Source organism: Xiphophorus maculatus, chromosome 8, assembly GCF_002775205.1.
Source record: "Xiphophorus maculatus strain JP 163 A chromosome 8, X_maculatus-5.0-male, whole genome shotgun sequence".
NCBI classification, from domain to species: domain Eukaryota; kingdom Metazoa; phylum Chordata; class Actinopteri; order Cyprinodontiformes; family Poeciliidae; genus Xiphophorus; species Xiphophorus maculatus.
This window is the reverse complement of record NC_036450.1, coordinates 1,330,964-1,343,590: the sequence shown is the minus strand read 5'-3', so window position 1 is coordinate 1,343,590 and position 12,627 is coordinate 1,330,964. Positions and strand designations below refer to the sequence as shown.

Below are 12,627 nucleotides of genomic sequence, written 5' to 3'. Positions count from 1 at the left end.
TGTTGTTTATCCACTACGACAATGTCTGGTTGGTTCGCCATTACCATTTTGTCTGTCTGGATCTGGAAGTCCCACAGGATCTTAGCTCTGGCGTTCTCCGCCACCTTTGGGGGTGTTTCCCACTTTGATCTCGGGGTTTCCAGTCCATATTCTGCACACTATGCCTGCAACTTGGTTATGTCGTTCCATGTACGCTTTCCCTGCCAGTATCTTGCACCCTGCTGTTATGTGCTGGACTGTCTCAGGGGCCTCCTTGCACAACCTGCACCTTGGGTCTTGTCTGGTGTGGTATATCTGGGCCTCTATTGCTCTGGTGTTTAGGGCCTGTTCCTGTTCCTATATATATATATATATATATATATATATATATATATATATATATATATATATATATATATATATATATATATATATATATATATATAATGTTTATTAGGTATTTTTGAACATTTATACAAAAAGAGAAAAGGAAAACCATAATATATTTTATATTTTATGGTTCATATTTTGGCTGTAACGCGCTTACATCCAGAAAATAAACTTTTTTTTTTTTTTCTTTATTCCAGAAAATAAATTAAAACAGTAGAAGGGCGTCTCTGGACGTCATCACGCATCTGAAAGGGCCCTCCCATATTTGGTCGTGGCTTCCTGTGACTCCCTCCGCCTCATGATGGCGTGTCTGCTGCGCGTGCTGCAGCGGCACTCGGCGTTTGGCGCCTCGTGCAGTGAGCGGGACTCGGTGTTCAGGTTGGCGAGCTGGGCCGTCCGGAACCACAGCACCCAGGCGGCTCCTCACTTCCCCGGCATGGAGTACCAGGTAGGGAGGCGGCGCTGCGCGGCGCGGCGCCTCCAGGCGCTGCTAGCCCGTTAGCTCGGCCAGCGGCAGTTTGATAAGTTTGAACCGAACCGTAACTTCGCACCGGGTTGAAGAGAAAACATGGGCCCAGTTAGAGATACTGGGAGAACAGCGGAGAGCTAATGGAGGCCGACTGGTGCCGCGGTCCACTGGGTCAAAGTACAGCTGGACATGTGGACTCCCGGTCCTGAGCAGTAGAAGGAGGTGCTACTGCAGAACCGGTTCTGATTGGACCTCTCGGTCCAGTTTTCAGACTAAAGCATCTGCAGCGCAGTCAGACTGGATGTAGCTGCAACACTCACAGATTCTGAGCTGGAGTCAGGTATGCACTTTGACTAGGCCACTTTAACGCATGAATCGGCCTTGAACTGAGCCAGGAGGGCGAACCAGTTCAGCACTAAGAGCCGGTTCAGAACTGTGATGAACTGAGCCAAATTAATGCTGAACCGTTTCAGCACATCACCTGCTGAAACGTTGGTTTTAGTGGGACACCTGGCTGTTCATTCTGCTCAGGTGTGTTTACATTTGGTTTGGATCCGTTAGATTCTGGAAGCAACTTAACGTGTGTCAGTGAAAACAGGACGATGATTCGATTTAAGTTTAGTAAAACCCTGAGCTCCGTCTGCCAAACGTGGAAACGTGGGATAATTTCCTGGCTTGGCTCACATGTATGTCAGAGTACTGAGGTGACCTCTACCATTTGCATATTTAACATTTTAAACGTTATTTAAAATCTAAAACGGGTCACTGGTTCCCTTCCTGGACTCAGCAGTGTTAGTTATTTAGTGTAACTGAATATAAATGTATATAAGCAGCACTACAGTCACTACACACACAATACTGCTGGTTCTTAAAGTAACACAATATTTTAACAAACCTTTTACTTCAACTGTTTATTTTCTCTTTAATGAACAATTTCCTGCCCAAAGACCTGGAAATTATTATAAACAGTTTCAAGGTCTTAAGTTTCATACATTAAGTTTATTTTTCAGTAACGTATCTATTCCTGGGAACCCAGATGGTTACAGAAACATTAATATTCAAGCATTAATGTGTTTAAATACTTTGAATATGACGACTAAATTAAAACTCACTCATAGTTAAACACAGCAGGTCTGGCGCACATTAATAAGTGTAGATATTAATTTGAACTCAGAGTTTCTGTTTTTTCTGCCAAATCCTTGAACCTGCCGCTCTGAGCGTCACGGCGACGCGCAGCATCGATTGTGTTCATATGATCAGAACCGGTTTGGGTTTCGGTCAGCGGCACCAGAACCTGCTGGTGACAAAATGTTCCCTCCTGTGTTGTTGGCAGCAGCAGCTGGTTGTGCTTCATTCCCTCCTCTGGACTTTGATGCGGCACAAAGTTCACCAACATGAATTAACCAGCCGACAGAAACACACCTGTTGAGGAATGCTGTTACCATGGAAACAGATTTTAGTCCTAAACGATTCGGGTCCATCTAACGTCTCTCCTCCCAGACAGACAACCAGACCAGTTAGCTTTAGCTTAGCAGAACTTCACAGCCTGCGCTGCTTTTGCCAGTGCTGCCTTCAATGAGCGTGGGAAATTTCGGTAAGAGTCGCACAGGATCTCAGACGAACTAAACCGTCTCTGCTGCTAACCGGGTTCAGCTCCAGCCCTGCTCCCCAGCATGATGCTGCCACCACCAGTGGCTGAGCCAGTGGGTTAGTTCAGGTTCAGCTCTGCTGCATGTTGGGTTCGGGTCGTTGGTTCTGCCTGTGTTCCGGGTCAGGACGTCATCAGACCTACTTCCTGTTGCAGGACGCCATCTGGACCCTGAACACGCTGCAGAGCAACGCCAGCGTCCTGCAGCAGGCCCGCAGCGGGCAGAGAGACCCCCGGCAGCAGCTGCTGTCCATGCCGGGCTTCCTGGAGCGGGCCGGGCTCACGGTGGGTCCGCCAGAACCAGAACCAGAACCTGAACCTGCTCTGCTGCTTCAGGCTGACCCTCTGTGTGCTTTTCAGGTGGAGCAGCTGGATCACCTCAACATCATCCACATCACGGGGACCAAGGGCAAGGTGAGGCTCTTAAAGGGCCGGTACGCCGACCTGATGCAAGCACCTGGAACACGAGTTAGACCTCTGACCCCAGCCGCTCTGACCTCTGACCCCAGCCGCTCTGACCTCTGACCCCAGCTGCTCTGTCTTCCAGGGATCCACCTGCGCGTTCACGGAGCGGATCCTCAGAACCTACGGCTTCCGGACCGGGTTCTACAGGTGAGTCCGGTCCGGTGAGTCCGGTCCTGGTTCAGAACGAATCGACTTTAACAGCATAAAAATATTTTATTGTTTTCAAATAATTGTCAAATATAAAGAAACATTTAACGTTTTTTACATTTTAAATTTTTATTAATTTGATCAATAATTTTATTGAAGTTTATCAGGTTTTTACTTTTCAATTTTATTTATACATTTATGTACTTATTTATTTATATTTTTTATTTTTTGACTTAGTTTAGCAATTTTTGTCAATATATTTACTTAATTTATCATTTAGTTCATCATTCTATTTATTTTATTTAACAGGTTGTTTATAAATGTATTTTTCTTTCTTCATAGATTAATTTAACAATTTATCAGTTTATTTGCTTTATATTATTTATTTATTAGTTTATTCAGGTTTTACTGCAAATGAACCAGATTTAGAGTAACGCTGCCCACAGCATGATGCTGCCACCGCCGGGCTTCACACTGACTCCAGAGGTTCTTCGGAACCGTTTGGGTTCACAGCTGTGGCAGAACCAGTTTAAACCGGTAAACCAGTTTAAACTGGTTTCCAGTCCAGGTTTCGGTGAAGCAGGTTAACGTTTTGGTTGAGAGAAGGCGTCTGATTGGACGACGTTCTGCTCTGACTTCCTGTTTCCTGCAGCTCGCCCCACCTGGTCCAGGTGAGGGAGAGGATCCGCATCGACGGCCGGCCAATCAGCAACGAGCTTTTCACCAAATACTTCTGGCAGGTTTACGGACGGCTGGATGAGACCAAGGTGAGGCCGACCAGAACCAGAACTAGAACCCGGCCAATAAACTCACAATCAGAGCTGTTGGATGATGCGTTTACAGACCAGAGAAAAAGTCAGAGTTTTTAGTGTTTGACCAGCAGATCAGAATCAAACGGTCCGATTGGTCCGGTCTGCTCTGCACTGGGCCCAGTTCCAGGAGGAGGAACCAGTTAATGAGTGTGCTGGTGTGGGGCAGAGCGTGACCTCCATGTGACCTCCATGTGACTCCACAGGCTGGCTTATTGGAGACGTTCAGGCCTCACTTTGAGTTTTGATGGTGACTGTGTGTCATGTATGGCAAACCCAAAGGGCCAAAAATCACCATTTTGCCATACATCTGGTTAAAGGTGACCTCTTACGATTCCTTTAATCCAGGTTAGGATTGGTCTCTATGGTTACTGAACATGTTCATTTCATTGTTTTTAACAAACTCAGATCATCAGGTTTCACCTCCTCTGTTCTGCATTTTTTCAGTTATTTTCAGCTCTTTTTATGCAAATGAGCTGTTGCTGGCCACGCCCCCAAACTCAATGTTTACACTTCCTCCAGGTGAAAATGGCTACAGCTCAGTAAGACTGAAGAAACAGTCAAAGATGCTGTGAAATACGGCCAAAATCCCATCAAAACAGTTTGTTATGCCAGAGGCACGGTGGTGGAGGGTTGATGGTGCGGGCTTGAAGTCCTGCTTGTCATTTCCTTAGTAAGTTGATTCTGACCTCTGACCTCAGGAGGCTCATGGAGGGACGATGCCAGCGTACTTCCGGTTCCTCACCATCTTGGCGTTCCACATCTTCCTCCAGGAGAAGGTGAGCTCCCGCCACGCAGCGTGTGATTGGCTGTTTCCCATCGCTGCATCTAATTGGCTGCTTCCCAACGCTGCACCTGATTGGCTGCTTTCTGCTTTCGTTCAGGTGGACTTGGCCATCATCGAAGTCGGGATCGGAGGAGCGTATGACTGTACCAACGTTGTCAGGTGGGACTCTGTTTAAAGGTGGACGCCGTCACTTTAAGGCTGGAAGCCATCCGTCCCAAGCAGAGGGAAATATTAGCTTAGTTTCATTTAGCTTTGTGTAGCGTAGCTTAGCGCCTGTTAGTATCAGGACAGGCTAGATGTTTGATTCTGTTGTTGAGTTCTAGAGTTTGATGCATAGGTTAGCTTAGTGTAGTTTAGCGTAGCTTAGCCTCGTATAGCTTAGCTTGGTGTTACTTGGCATAGTTTAGCTTAGCATAGCTTAGCGTAGCTCTGTCCAGCTTCTTGGGTAGAAAGTATTGGGACAGTGAAGATGTTGGGTTCTGGTTCTGGTTTAGTTCCTGGTTCTGTCGGGTTCTGGTGTTGGGTTCTTGTTTTGTTTTGGGTTCTGGTTCTGGTGTCGTGCTCCAGCCGCTCACTGACCCGTGCGTTCCCAGGAGGCCGTGGGTCTGTGGCATCGCCTCTCTGGGAATCGACCACACCCAGATTTTGGGCGACACCATCGAGAAGATCGCCTGGCAGAAAGCGGGAATCTTCAAGGTGCGTCTGGTTCTGGTCGGGTCCAGGTAGGTCCAGACTCCAGGTCCGGTTCTTCACTCAGGGGCTGATCTTTGTCCCGTTTGTGTAGCCGGGCGTTCCCGCCTTCACGGTCCGGCAACCGCAGGAAGCCATGGCGGTTCTGAGGGACCGGGCCAGAGAGATCCAGGTGAGTGTCCGAGTCCGGCGGGTCGGCGCCGCCGCCGGCCACCAACCTCATGTCTTCCCGTCTGCCGTCGCAGTGTCGGCTGCGGGTCTGTCCGGACCTGGACCGGTACCAGACGGAGTCCGGAGCGCTGCAGCTGGGCCTGGCGGGTCAGCACCAGCGCTCCAACGCGTCGCTGGCCCTGCAGCTCTGCCACACCTGGCTGCAGAGGAGGTGTGGCCCAGGTGAGGAAATACTGTTAACATCAGGATCGAATTTTTATCAACTTTGATGACATCACAGTTTTTTCTCATTAAAATTAGTTTTCTCATAAAATTATGAAATTATTTCCGCAATTAAATTTTTTTTATTTTTTTGCTTTACTTGCTCTGAAAACATTCTCTGGTTAGTTTGAGCTCTGCTGCCACCTGGTGACCGGAGGCTAATTTATCGAGCATAAAGACCCCGCACCCAAACTATATGAGAAGTTCTGGTCTAGAGGTTCTGTGAAGAGGTTCTGGTTTAGAGGTTCTGTGTGGAAAAGCCCGTTTGGACTTCCTGTTTCTGCAGATTCAAGCCCCGCCCTCCCTGATCCGAACAGCAGCTCCGTATTGCAGGCGGACTCCTTCCGGCCCGGGGCCGCCATGGTGAAAGGTGAGTCCCGGAACCGTTCGGTCGGACTCGTAGAACTGGCACCGGCTCACGGTTCCTATGTTTGGTTCCAGGCCTGGCGGACACGCATTGGGCCGGCCGGAACCAAACGCTGCGACGCGGCGCCATGACCTACTTCCTGGATGGAGCCCACACCCACCGCAGCATGCAGGCCTGCGTCCAGTGGTTCCAGGAGGCCGCCCAGTCCCAGAGCGGCGCCAGGTGAGCCAGACTGGACCGGTACCGACCTACGGTCTGTGTGAAGCTGTTCCCGTTGACCTGCTGCTGTGTTTCAGTGGAGCCGTGGTCCGGGTTCTGCTGTTCAACTCCACCGGCCAGAGGGACGGTGCCGCCATGCTGAAGCTGCTGCTGGTGAGTCAGAACCGGGTCGGACAGAACCGGACCGGGTCCAGGTGGACTAATGGCAGCCCCTCTGCTCTCTCCTCCAGCCGTGTCACTTCGACTTGGTCGTGTTCTGCCCCAACATCGCCGAAACCGTCGCCACCGGCAACGCAGGTCAGAGCCACTGAACGAACAGTTCAATTCTTTAAGGAACTGTTCAGTTCTGCAGGGAACTGTTCAGTTCTGTCTTCTCGTATTGTTCCTCGTCTATCTGCTGATATTCAGTTCTTCTCTGGTACTGGTTCTGGACCGGCTGGTCCAGCAGAACTTTAGTGTTTATATCTGAACATGGACCCGTCTCCTCTCAGACCAGCAGAACTTCAATGTCACAGTGGAGGCCATGCTGACCTGTTGCCTAGACAACGAGCGGAGCTGGCGTCTCCTTAGCGACGGCGGAGACGAGTACGCGGCGCCGCTGCTGATCCGGGACGGCCCGGCGCCGCTCGCCGAGAGGAAGGCAGACTCGCTGGTGTTCCCCTGCATCCTCAGCGCCCTCCGCTGGATCGCCCAGGGAAGAGACCCGGTTCTGACCGAGCCGGCCCAGACGGCGCCGCCCGTCACACCCAGCATGGCCGCCAAGGCCGCGCTGCTTCAGGACGCAGCTCACATCCACATCCTGGTGACCGGCAGCCTGCACCTGGTGGGCGGCGTCCTCAAACACCTGGACCCAGAGGACGGGTAGACTGGGAACACTGGGAACACTGGGTGATCTGGGAACGCTGGATAATCTGGGTAATCTGGGAGGATTACCCAGATTACCAAGTTCTTCCAGACTTGGTGAAACTGGACCTTCCAGGTGGATTACTGGGTTCTGTCCCGGTTCTGAAGCTCCTCTCTCACCAGTCGGGTCGTCTTGTTGTTTTGGACTTTCTTTACTTTCCAGGTGGTTCTGATCAGTGATTGGCTGCTGGGTACCATTGGGTCACAACGGTCCAATCACAGCCCGGTCTGCGTCTTAAACTTAACAGAACCGAACCAACCGTGACCCAGCTGACCTTCAGAACCAGAACCCGTTGAGGAGCCCCAGCAGGGGTCCGTTCAGTGTGAGGGCCCGGTTCTGATCGGACCGGGCCTCGGGTTTCTGAGTCTCACTTGAAGCTGAACTTGTTTACATGAACTGCTGGTCTCTGCTGGACGGGCCGGCGCTGCAGAACCGGACCCAGCAGAACCAGAACCTCTGCCTTCATGATGTCAGTCTCTCTGTGTTTCTGTCTCTTTTACTTTGTTTCGGTTCTGTGGGAAAGATTTCAACACTACTGAGGATGGTTGCGGTTCTGATCCGGTTCAGATCAGATTTAAATTAGCCTTAATTTAAATGGTTACACTGACACCTGCAGGCGGTGAGGGGTACTGCAGGCATCAGGATTAATGAATATTCATTCAGTCTGAATCGGATCCAATCAGGACGTTGGTATCGATATATTAATTCCATGAATTTCTCTCTAGACGTTTGGGAGTCGGACTGCAATGAAGATGTCAGAAAATGTTTAAATTATGGATTTATTTGGTGATGATGGTGCCAATAAAAAAAATAAAAATAAAAATGGTTTCCTGCTTCCTGTTTGGGTTTCTGCAGCTGGAAAATGATAAAAACGAGTTTAAAACCGTGAAGCCAGTTAGAGAAACTAAACCCAAACTCTAGATCTTTTTATTAATCAATAAATGGATCATAAACAGTTTGATGCTGAAATGTATGTTCAGTAATTAAGTCTAAAATAAATGTTTAATTTGCATAATACAGGTTTTGGAGGATTAATTTTACTGTGAAAGTGATGTGAAGTAATGCATTTTAATATATTTATTAAAATATATTTTATTTAAAATATGGAATTTGATCATTTCCACTTGGTGGTAGTTTTCACAATAAAAGTCGATTTGATCACAGTAACTGATATTTTATGACCTTTAAAGTCGAACTCATAAAAAAACAAGCTACAGTTATAATAATGGGACTTTATTCTAGCTTTATTGTGACTCTGTTGTATTATTTTCTGATGGAACCAGATAAGCTTTTAATTGAATGATTATTATACAGGAATAAGATTTTCTTTTAATCGTGTTATCAATGCTAATATGAATTTAAATCTTTTCATTTTCTACTGAATTTTTAAATTAATTTTAAGTTTTTACCGTGTTTGTTGTGCAGATCATGTTTAAATGCTGCTGAAGCTCCTGCTTTGTTGTTCTCCAGCCCAACTGTTGAAAACTTACTGGCGTCTTCCTTAGCCAATAGGAACACAGCACTATGAGCCCTCACATGTCACCCAGCCAATAGGCGCGCAGTGGGCGGGGCTTCGTTCCCGGCTAACGTAAGCGTTGTTTGTAGGAAGAAGAAGCCGATTCTGGAAGCCATTACGCTGCGCTCATAAAGTGAGCAAATCGTACTATTTTTGCGTACATTACGCACGTTTACCTCCGTCAGGAGCGTCTCCCGCAGGTATGGCTTCGGCCGCCAAGAAGAGGAAGATGAATTTCTCGGAGCGGGAGGTGGAAATCATCGTGGAGGAAATAGAGAAGCAGAAGCAGACTCTGGTGAGCCACTTCAACGCGGGAGTCACGCACATGGCCAAGAACAACGCCTGGATGGACATCCTGAAGAAGGTGAACGCCGTCACCACCTGCCCGCGCGAGCTGCCCGAGGTCAAGAAGAAGTGGTCCGACATGAAGACCGAGGTCCGCCGGAAGGTGGCCCAGGCCCGGGCCGCCATCGAGGGCACGGCCGCGGACTGCGCTCCGGTCCCGGTCATCCTCACCGCCATGCAGCAGCGGATCTGCAACCTGCTGGGAGAGGCCACCATCATCAGCTTACCGGCCGGGGACCCGGAGGCGGAGATCAGCCTGCCGGTGGCGGTGAGCGCCGCGACCACCGTCACCCTGACGGAAGGTAAACACGACGGGGTCAGAGGTCAACTACTCCTCATAATTTAGACATTATATTTAAAAATAACACAAGCGACTGGAAATCATGAATACATTGAAAAACTTTACAAATTTAATTTAAATAATTGGAAAATACATAAAAAAAAATAATTTAAAAGTTTTTTAAATGGATACACTGATGGTAAAAAATCTAAAACTTATCACAATTAATTAAAATAACTAGTAAAACTATTACAACAAATAACACTCAGTACATTGTATTTAAAAGTAAAATGTTTGAAAAACATTGGAGAAATTGTTGAAAATGAATTTTAAAAAATTGGTAAATGCAATTTAAAAAGAAAAATAATTTTAAATGAATTATGAAAAAAGACTTAGAAATAAAAAGATGATCAGACGATGTTTTAAAAATAAAATTAGACTTGTTAAGTTAACAGGCTATCACAAATTTATAAACAGGTAAAAATACAAATATATAGAGGAATAAATTCAAGTAAACATATGTTAACAAAGCAATAAATGACAACTTACATGAACAAAGATTGTTAAAATAATTTAAGGATAGATTAAACAAAAAAATCATTACTGTTAAAAAAATATCTAAAAACTTCTCTACTGAAATTTGATTCTGAATTACTGAAAAAAATGCAATAATAATAATTACTATTATTATTATATTGTTATATATGTATTATATATCTTTGACAGTTTTTCCCCAAATTCGGCAACAGATTTTTATTTTCATTCTGAAGTTAAAATGCTTTAAAATCCTATTATAAATATTGAGCCAAAACCAAAATGTCAGCTCTGAGCTCTGGTGTTGATCTGAATGAGACGCTCTGATTGGTGGATCTGTGATGATGTCAGAACCCGGCTGACCGCTTTAACCTGATGTCCTCCATGTTGTTCAGCTCTTCCAGGACCAGCAGGGGGCGTCTGTGAGGAACCCAAACCGCTGACCGGTAAGTTTCCCGTCCCTGACCTGCTGAGGTTCTGGTCCAGATCTGAGCTCAACCTCTCCGTCTCGTCCGCCTCCAGCTGAAACCACGTACCACGCCCTGGAGGACGGCGGCGTGGTGGAGTACTGCACCGCCGCCGCCGTGGGAGACTCCGCCCCCGCCGTGATGGCCGCCGTGGAGACGCCGGTGGAGATGCTAGCGCCGTCACTAGCCTCGCCGGCGCCGCCGCAGGCCAAGCCGCAGGAGCTGAAGAGCCGCATCGCCCTGAACTCGGCGCGCCTGCTGCAGGAGCAGCGCGTCACCAACGTCCACATCCGCCAGATCGCGCAGCACCTGGAGGGGCAGAACGAGCTGCTGCAGGTGATGCGGCGCTGCCAGGAGGCGCAGGCGCTGGCGCAGGAGCGGCAGGCGCAGGCGCTGGAGGGGACGCAGGCCGCGCTGCTGGCGCTGGTCCAGATGCTGCGGCCCGCGCTCAAAGACCTCAGGAAGTTCCTGCAGAGCGGGGCGGAGCCGGCGCCCGCGTCAACGGCGGCGCCCACAGCAACGACAGCGCCCGCGGCAACGGCAGCGCCGCCTGTCGGCACTGCAGAGGAAGAACAGAGCAGGTGTAAAAGTCCTGCTGCAGCACCGCAGCAACCCGATCCGCTGGAGGAGACACACTGACCCAAAACCGGTTCTGACCCAGTTCTGACCCGCTGGAGGAGACTCACTGACCCAAAACTGGTTCTGACCCAGTTCAGACCCAGTTCTGACCTGCTGGAGGAGACATACTTGCCCAAAACTGGTTCTGACCCGGTTCAGACCCGGTTCTGAGCCGCTGGAGGAGACACACTGAGCCAGATCCGATTCTGACCCGGTTCAGACACAATTCTGTCCTGGTTCTGAGCTTTTTCTTATCTGCTCTGACCCGGTTCTGACTCGCTGGAAGAGACTCACTGAGCCAGATCCAGTTCTCAATCGGTTCTGACCCGGTTCTGATGCTCAGCCTGGTTTTACAGGCTACAGACAGGAAGCTGCAGTGCTGCAGTTGCTCCACTGGGGGGCGCTGTGTCCCTACAAACTGTGTTTTTTAATTCATGCAGTTCTGTTTGGGTCTGAAGACATTAAATCATTTTTAATAAATAAAATCTGAATTCTGGTTTTTAAAGCTAAAAACTGAACAAAATGTCTGTGTGGAGGAAGTGACATCATCAGCGTGAGCGTTGCTATGGAAACAGGTTTGTCAGTTTGCTGCTCTGGAGCGTCCAGCTGGTTGTTAGTTATTCACATTTTTGCTTCATTCCAGTTTAATTAAAAAATCTCCTTCAAATTTCTGCACATTAACTCCAAAGTTTGTTTGGAGGAAACCAGGCCGTCCCTACACTGAGACATGGTGGTGGCAGCATCATGCTGTGGGGACGCAGGAGCTGACAGTCGTCAACATCTGGAGGGAAAATGGCCGCCAGACGTCTCCATCCAGCCTGATGCAGAAGAAGAAGAAACCTGAAGATCAGAGTAACTGGAGCAACAATTTCTGTAAACATCCTGAAATGAATTTATTTATAGAAATCTTATTATTTAAAGTACATATTACTGGATATTTAGGCATTTAATGTGACCTTTATTTAATTATTTAAAATTTTGTCCATTTGGGCCTCCATACCTCAGGGGTCACATAAATATTCTGAAAATCCTTTCATGACCCCCAGCCAGTGTCTCATGACCCTCTGGGGGCCCGACCCCCAGTTTGGGAACCCCGGGTCTACAGCAGGCGTTCAGAAACTTTCCGGCCTCTGACCCCAAAATAACATCAAACGATGAAAATACATATAATAATTTTAAAATAGTCGAATAATTACACGTATTTGTAAATGAATTCTTCTATAAAAATGATCAACATGTATTAACATAATTTACTGATAAATTTAATGATACATTAATTCTGGCACAAACATATTTTTGTTTTCTTCCATTTATTTATTTATTTATTGAGTTTTATATTTGTATCTGTGTTAGTTGGTCAGTATTTTCCAGGAGGGCCCCGGGCCCCTGGGCTCCCTCTTTGGGGTCGCCGCTGGTTTCCAGATCAATAAGCATTTCTTTCCTAAAAATTAATTTTAAACTGGTTTTAATTTAATCTTTACATTTTCTAAACATGAACATGAACATTTGCTAAAATGTTCAGAATGAGAGAAATAAAAAATAAAGTTCCAGGTTTTGACTT

At 47.5% G+C, this 12,627-nt stretch overlaps 2 protein-coding genes across 3 annotated transcripts; both read left to right on the top strand.

The window, feature by feature from the left end:
- Positions 1-638: 638 nt before the first annotated feature.
- On the top strand, positions 639-8,133 carry fpgs (folylpolyglutamate synthase). 2 transcript variants are annotated; one of them, XM_023338749.1, is made up of 15 exons: positions 639-817; positions 2,643-2,771; positions 2,847-2,900; positions 3,034-3,098; positions 3,751-3,865; positions 4,609-4,686; positions 4,792-4,853; positions 5,288-5,390; positions 5,479-5,556; positions 5,630-5,777; positions 6,103-6,186; positions 6,258-6,405; positions 6,480-6,555; positions 6,633-6,699; positions 6,894-8,133. In XM_023338749.1, exons 1-15 carry the CDS (start codon positions 668-670, stop codon positions 7,265-7,267), a joined length of 1,731 nt encoding a protein of 576 aa, XP_023194517.1. In that variant the 5' UTR covers positions 639-667; the 3' UTR covers positions 7,268-8,133. The 2 variants fall into 2 exon arrangements, with proteins under 2 accessions (XP_023194517.1, XP_023194518.1); XM_023338750.1 differs by lacking the exon at positions 639-817 and adding an exon at positions 824-1,178.
- Positions 8,134-8,645: 512 nt separating this feature from the next.
- Positions 8,646-12,572, top strand: naif1 (nuclear apoptosis inducing factor 1). Its single transcript, XM_023337992.1, has 3 exons — positions 8,646-9,469; positions 10,377-10,427; positions 10,504-12,572. Exons 1-3 carry the CDS (start codon positions 9,025-9,027, stop codon positions 11,085-11,087), a joined length of 1,080 nt encoding a protein of 359 aa, XP_023193760.1. The 5' UTR covers positions 8,646-9,024; the 3' UTR covers positions 11,088-12,572.
- The last annotated feature ends 55 nt before the right edge of the window (positions 12,573-12,627 follow it).

Excerpts from the sequence above, each read along its gene's own strand:
- naif1 (XM_023337992.1), top strand. The coding sequence starts at position 9,025 with ATGGCTTCGGCCGCCAAGAAGAGGAAGATGAATTTCTCGGAGCGGGAG. Across the intron at positions 9,470-10,376 it reads CACCGTCACCCTGACGGAAG|CTCTTCCAGGACCAGCAGGG; the intron begins GTAAACACGACG and ends CATGTTGTTCAG. Across the intron at positions 10,428-10,503 it reads GGAACCCAAACCGCTGACCG|CTGAAACCACGTACCACGCC; the intron begins GTAAGTTTCCCG and ends GTCCGCCTCCAG.
- fpgs (XM_023338749.1), top strand. The coding sequence starts at position 668 with ATGATGGCGTGTCTGCTGCGCGTGCTGCAGCGGCACTCGGCGTTTGGC. Across the intron at positions 5,778-6,102 it reads GCAGAGGAGGTGTGGCCCAG|ATTCAAGCCCCGCCCTCCCT; the intron begins GTGAGGAAATAC and ends CTGTTTCTGCAG. Across the intron at positions 6,187-6,257 it reads CGGGGCCGCCATGGTGAAAG|GCCTGGCGGACACGCATTGG; the intron begins GTGAGTCCCGGA and ends GTTTGGTTCCAG.